At 37.6% G+C, this 7,372-nt stretch overlaps 1 protein-coding gene across 2 annotated transcripts in view; it reads right to left on the minus strand.

Moving 5' to 3' along the window:
• The window catches only part of LOC106875100 (inositol polyphosphate 5-phosphatase OCRL), an 81,758-nt gene that overhangs the window by 63,782 nt on the left and 10,604 nt on the right, over window positions 1–7,372 (minus strand). For both annotated transcript variants that reach the window (XM_052971391.1, XM_052971392.1), the window contains exon 2: window positions 1,017–1,096. In XM_052971391.1, the coding sequence (XP_052827351.1) occupies window positions 1,017–1,096 (80 nt within the window). The remainder of the gene's footprint in view (window positions 1–1,016; window positions 1,097–7,372) is intronic.

The raw sequence follows: 7,372 nt of genomic DNA on the forward strand, positions 1-7,372 counted from the left end.
AATTTCTTTATAATCGTAATCTATGCCATTTGAAAGAGATTTGTATAAAATTTCATTAAAAGATACCCATCTTTCTGAAAGTTATGAGGGAAAAAAGTCAGATCATGTGAATTTTCCAAAACTCCTCTCTCCACCCCCTCACAAAAATTCTTTCCCATAAATCCCTATTATACTCTGAAGCCACCACATCTAAGCGGTATTTGGAGAAAATTTTGTTAAAAAGTATCCATTTTTCTGGATGTTATAAGGCAACAAAGTCGGGGGCATATACATCTGTAGTAATGCCCTTTTATTTATGCAATTTTTTTTCATTTCATGTTTATTTCATTCATTGTTTGCAATGTTCTCTCTCTCTTTCTTTCTCTCTCTCTCTCACTCACTCTGCAAGGCTTACAGATGGGCTGCTGAATTGAAAAAAAAAAAAAGAGATTATGACTGTGATAAAATAATGAAAGCAATATTTACTAAGCACGTGAGCACAATTATACCAAGAAATAATTAAGCATAAAATATAAAAATTATTAGAAATTGGAATCAAAAGTGAAAATATTGTCAAGGGGTTATAGCAGAAAAACCATCTGGAGAGTGGTCTTTCTGCTACTAAATATAATGAAAATCATTGAGGTAAGTTTTTTTTATGGCTGAATGCTTCTTTTGTTGTTAACTCTGCCTTGTTTCCAAGCAAGAAATTATTTTCCCTAGTTTTTTTTTTTTTTAACATGACCCACTCAATGGCCAGACATGTTTCAAGGAAAATTGCAAACAAATGAAACCATTTTGGTATGAATGATGGCTTTGTTTACTCCAATCAAAACTGACTCAGCTAAAGATGCAGCTTCTACATAATCAAATATGAAGTTTCTATGACACCATCACCAATAACACAATCATCATCGTTTAACATCCGTTTTCCATGCTGGAAAATCTACATCATATTAACAACAACTGGGAATAAAGAAAACCAGGATGGAAAAGTCATGAAAAGCAAAAAAATGCAATAATGAGAAATTACTTACGCCTTGTCACCAGCTCGGTTGACAATCACAAGGTATTTTGAAATCTTTTTACCGTTATCAACAAGACCAGCTCGTACACTCTGCATAAAACTGGGTTAAGGAAATTAGCAGAAGAGAAAAAAAAGAAGAAAAAAAATACCGGATATCAATATTTTCTTTTTAAATCAATTTATGAGAATGGTTAATATAATTAATCATAATCTGAGAATATCACATGGTATTTACTTAATAGTAATTTGGGTAAATTAATTGACCCTGAATCATTGGGATTCAATTCCCTTCCTTTTATCACCCATACAGTCTCCTGCTCACTTTTACAATTGCATCCAATCTTTCATCCTTCTCTAATTCCCATCCCATCCATGGCTATCATGTAGAGGCATCAACTTGTAGTCCTTCAAGAAGAACATCAGCCATATTAACCCTTGTGATATCAATCCACCTGAAATTACCCCCAGTTCTATGATACAAACTTGATGTTTTAAAGTGATCTTTAAAGTTAATTTATGCTCAGACACTCACTTAATAACGACCCTTTATTGCTAAATTCTTTATGGTTTTCAAAATTAATCGAAACAAAGGCAGTGTATTTCAAGAGAAATGTTTTTAACAAAACGGTTGAAGTTATCTAAAAACCTTCCATCAAAATTGCACGTTACTTTATGTTCATTAACACCAGCTGCATAATAAGAGTTGTTATCAATTTCTTGATTTAGTATTTTATCACGTTTTAGTGATATTTAGTATTTTATCACGTTTACTCATGTGGAACTTTTGAAATACATTCCAAGTCTTAGAAAATCCTACATAAAAATTATTCATTTTAATTATTTTCTTTCTCTTTCATAAATTTAAATTTTACAAGAGAATACATAAATCATAAAACTACTTTTGAAAGGACTGAAATTTCCTCTTAACCAAGACTTTATATAAACCGAATCCACTCACAGAATATGCCGTGTATGTAAAATGGATGGTGCAAAGTCCCTTCCAGACCTAGAGTAACGTGGTGGAGGAATAATATGGTAGACAAAGCCTTTAGAGCAAAGAAACAGGCCTGGAGAGCCTGGAAGAGTGGGAGATAGCAGAAAACTGTACCAGATAACCAGAAGGGATGCTAGGTGACAGGTAAACACAGCCAAGAGAGAAGCAGAAAAGAAGTTTGCCAATGTCCAGCGATGTGAGGACCAAAGGACTGAAGAATTTCGGATTGCAAGACAATGTGTGAAAGAAAATTGTGATGTCACAGGAGAGAAATGTGTCTGCATGGATGATGGTGCACTTGCTTTTAATGATTCTGAAAAGAAAGAAGCTTGGATGAGCCATTATGAAAGACTGCTGAACATGGAGAATGAATGAGAGGAGGAGAGCTTGCCAAATGTTGAGCCAGTAGAGGGACCAGCTATCCGAATAGACAGCACCCTGGTAGATAAAGTAATTAAGGGTATGAAGCCAGGAAAAGCCCCCGGACTGTCAAGAATCACTGCTGAAATGCTTAAAATATCTAGTGGTGTGGGTAATGGCCTAGTCACCTGCATTGTAAACCAGGGAGTTCATGATGGAGTCATACCCAATGACTGGCGTAGCAGCACCATAGTCAACTGCTACAAGGGTAAAGGTGATGCTTCAGATAGAAATAACTACAGGGGTATCAAACTGCTGGATCAGGTGATGAAGGTCATGGAGAAGGTTATAGCCCAACTAATTAGGGAGAGAGTCTGTTTAGATGAGATGCAGTTCGGTTTTGTGCCAGGTTGAAGCACCACTGATGCCATATTCCTGGTACAGCAACTGCAGGAGAAATACCTAGCTAAAGATAAACCCCTATACTTGGCTTTTGTGGACTTGGAGAAAACCTTTGACAGGGTCCCCCGATCCCTTATCTGGTGGGTGATGCAGAAAGTGGGGATTGATGAATGGTTAATAAGGGCTATACAGGCCCTATACAGACGAAAGACCAAGACCTCTGGAGATATGCTGTGACTGAGAAGATCTGGCAAATAAAATGAGATCACAGCTGTAGCCTATGTTAGTGTCGCATAACCAGCACACTCAAAAAGTACCTTTGGATCATGCTGTGCTTGACGAGACCTATTGAGCCAAGTACATCATCAAAATCAAATCAAACCACAGTCAAATGGAAATTGTCCTTGTGGCTGATGCCAGCACAGCCTGTCAGGCTCCCCGTGCCAGTAACAACATGAAAAACACCATCCAAACGTGGTTGTTGCCAGCCCCCTCTGGCCCCTGTGCCAGTGACACATAAAAAGCACCCACTATACTCTCGGAGTGGTTGGCGTTAGGAAAGGCATCCAGCTGTAGAAACACTGCCAGATCAGATTGAGGCCTGGTGCAGCCTCCTGGCTTGCCAGTCCTCAGTCATGGAAAATGGACGTTAAACGATGATGATGAATTAAACACACACAACACACACACAAAAAAAACCCCTTACTCAAATAGACCAGTTATATGCAAATACCTCACAATCAAGTAATTTTGGGTTTAGTTCCACAGTTTAGCACCTTGGGCAAGTGTCTTCTACTATAGCCCTGGGTCAACCAAAACCTTGTGAGTGGATTTAATAGACAGCAACTGAAAGATGCCCATCACGTGTGTGTATACATGTGGAAGTACATATTTCCTTCGTCTGTATGCATTTTCTCACTGACCGTAAACAATGGCTTTGCTAACGGTGCCACTTGCTTGCAGTCCGTATGGAAAGCATGTCCAGGTTGTTGTTTAAGAGAAAGGGCACCTGGCCTTTGAAAATTTTGCTCCTGTCACATGCAAGCATGGAAAAGCAGGCATTAAAACAATGATGATAATGACAATAGGTGCAAATATATTTATCTCTATTTTCTCTGTTTCTCCCTTGTGAGTTTGTGAAATCAGAGGATTCCAGTAAAACTAGATTGGGTAACAGTAGTTTAATCTGTAATGATAAACAATTTTAATTATAGAAAATTATAAATTTTTTCATTGATTTTTAGTCAATAAATAAACCAGGATTACAAAGGTTTTAGATTTCACCTTAAAAATAAATAAAAAAAATTATATTTGCAGTAGTTCAGCAGTTCTCAACTATTTTATAATTCAGTGCCCCCCCCCTTCAATGAATGAGGTTTTACATAAATACCTTGTCTCTATGTTTTGGCAATCCCTACCACCAAAGCAGATTATTTTAATTAAACAAAACCTGGTTTTAATCATTGATTTAATATCCTATTTGTTTATACCGTTTTCCATGTTAGCATGGGTTTCATGGGCAGGTACTGAAGGCAGAATTTTTTTATGCTTAGATACTCTTCCTGTTGTTAACCCTGAATCAAAAGACATAATTGAGAAGTGAACTTTTTAGCCACACATCCATACCTGTGCCTTATATAATGACATGTTAATAGACTTTGCCACATCAACAATCATGTCATTGTTCACTGATAACACAATGACCTATTCATCGTTTAGTCTAAAAGATGTTGTTTGAAAATGTGTTGTACCTGATTTAAATATTTTATCTTTCACAAAAATCACGTTTCTTCTAAACACCCAGCAAGCCACCTCCCTATTACACTCCTTTGACATTTACTTGTCCTCTAGTGGGTTCACAATGCCCTCCACTACCACTACCAAAGAGGTACTATCTCCCAGGGTAAGGACCACTGAAGTAATTGAAACAATCGTTACTGGGTTACTGATTGTTGGGAAAATACTTTCTATATTTAATAACAAAAAACTTCAATTGAATTTATTGGTTTAACATCCACTTTTCCAGGCTTGCAAATGTCAAATAGAATTTATTGCGGTAGATTTTCTATGGCGAAATATCCTTTCTCTTACCAACCCTCACCTGTTTCTAAGCAAGGTAAAATTTCCCCATGGCCAGATATATTTTCATGGGGGATTGGAAACAAATGATACTGCTTGTATGGTGGGGATGCTTGTTTACAACTGCAATGCAATGTCAAGTCAAGGACACACACACACATTTCGTATTCAATGATTGGAAGGATGAATAGTTCAACTGGTATTGTGAACCACAAACGGTTGGCATTGATTGTTCAACCACATCAAAGGACAAACAAATGGAAACTGGAAGATCACCCTGCTAAATGTAGGTTCAGAGAAGTGCTATGTGATGCTTATATTGAGGAGGGTGGAGACAGAGGATGAGTGAAAGTTTCAATGAGCCAATGTGACCAATGAGTGAGGAGAAGCTGAGCTGTGGTTGGGGCAAGATACCAGTCAGATGGAAGGTAACACATGGTGGGATCGAGTGGTGCAGAAGACAGAGCCACAAAGCTGAGAGACACAGTACCAGAAAGAATGACAAATAGTAGAAATGTGTCTAAGAAGTATCAGATGTAGTGTGTAAGAGAAGATTGTGCTAATAGAAAGACATGATGGGAATGGAAGAGGACAGTTGAGTGAAGAAGTATCAGATGTAGTGTGTAAGAGAAGACTGTGCTGATAGAAAGACATGATGGGAATGGAAGAGGACAGTTGAGTGAAGAAGTATCAAGCAATTTAGGTAGAAGACATTTGTGGAAAAGGAAGACTTTTGGGAAGGAATGGGGGAAAAGCTGAGTTCAGAAAGCTGAATCTCTAGAAAGAGATGATAAAAATTAGCAACAAGTAGCTCGATACTGTGCTCTGCAACACCTGTCCAATCAACGTAAATATGGAAAAAGGCAAAGGTAAAAAAATACCAACATCAATAATGACAACGATCTCTATTCTGTCGAAGCTGAGTTAATTGGAAGACATGAGAGAGTAGGAGAGCAGCTAATTTGAATATTTGTATAACATGAGAAGGGATGAGAAAATTAATATACCATAATTGGTAATGATAAGATTTTGAATAGGAAATAATAATAAAAAAAGAGAGACGAAACTATTTCACCATATTATTCTCTTTCATATAAACTATGTGAAATATGTAGGAGAATGAAACAAAAGATGATATGAAGAAAAAAAGTTATTGGCTATAAATAATTGCAAATAACAGACAGTCGTTGGTAATTAGAGAATAAAATAAATAGCAGAGACAAATTGGCAAATCTTTAATGGGTTTCAGTCATTGAACTGTGGCCATGGTGGAGCACTGCTTTCACGGTTTTAGTTGATAAAATTGACCATCAGTACTTACTTGAAACCAGTCTCTTTTTATTGAGTCAATAATCAGACCAATAACATTTGCCAAGCATTAAGAAACAAACAAAAACAAACAATTTGATGGGCTTCCACATAGTTTCTGTTTACCAGATTCCACTCACAAGGTATTGATTGGCCTGACACTATCATAAAAAAAAAAGCTTAAACAAGATGCTTCACAGCAGCACTGGGACTTGAAACCATGTGGCACAGTCCATATTAGTGCCTCTAATATATGATAACAGAACTTAATTTCACTTGGAATTCAAAGAAAGGTTAAAATAACTTCTAATTTCCAGATAGTGCTTCATCTCACCTTACACTTTCAGAGTCTCCTGTTACATTTGGATCAGTCCATTCCAATAGGCTTCAAGTATCTTCTTCCAAAATATACACAAGTAGGGTTATGTAATAACAAGTTTGCTTCCAAGCCTCAAATTCAGTGCCACAGTGTGACACGTTGGGCAAGAGTGTCTTCAACAATAGCCCTGAGCCAACCAAAGCCTTGTGAATGGATTTGATTGATATATAGATGTGTGTGTGTGTGTGTGTGGAGAGAGAAAAATGGAAACAATAGAGGGAAAATAGGTTTGTTGTTGACAACAGTGGTGGTGGTCATTATCATTTAGATACCAACACTTAGAATTGAATGGGGGAACATTTTGCTTTTGTTGGGGTGGTGTTTAAGTGTGTCAGAGTGGTGTAAATATGTGAGGGGCACTGGGAGTTGAAATAATAAAGTATTGGTAGTAGAGAGTGGATTGTTTGATAGTTGAAACCTGAATAAGATGGTATTCAGCTATGCAGTAGATAGAGCGGAGCAACAAGGAGTGCTGGTCATGATAATTATCTAATGACAAGAGACATTACATTATGAAACATGAGAGGATGTCTGTTTTGTAGAAATAGTTTTGACTGCACAACAATGATCTGTGTGACATCATCATCATCATCATCATCATCGTTTAACGTCTGCTTTCCATGCTGGCATGGGTTGGACGACTTGACTGAGGACTGGTGAAACCGGATGGCAACACCAGGCTCCAATCTAAATTTGGCAGAGTTTCTACAGCTGGATGCCCTTCCTAACGCCAACCACTCAGAGAGTGTAGTGGGTGCTTTTACGTGTCACCTGTACGAAGGCCAGTCAGGCGATACTGGCAACGGCCACGCTTGAAATGGTGTCTTTTATGTGCCACCCGCAC

The sequence above is a fragment of the Octopus bimaculoides genome, chromosome 10 (assembly GCF_001194135.2).
Source record: "Octopus bimaculoides isolate UCB-OBI-ISO-001 chromosome 10, ASM119413v2, whole genome shotgun sequence".
In the NCBI taxonomy this organism is placed as follows: Eukaryota; Metazoa; Mollusca; class Cephalopoda; order Octopoda; family Octopodidae; genus Octopus; species Octopus bimaculoides.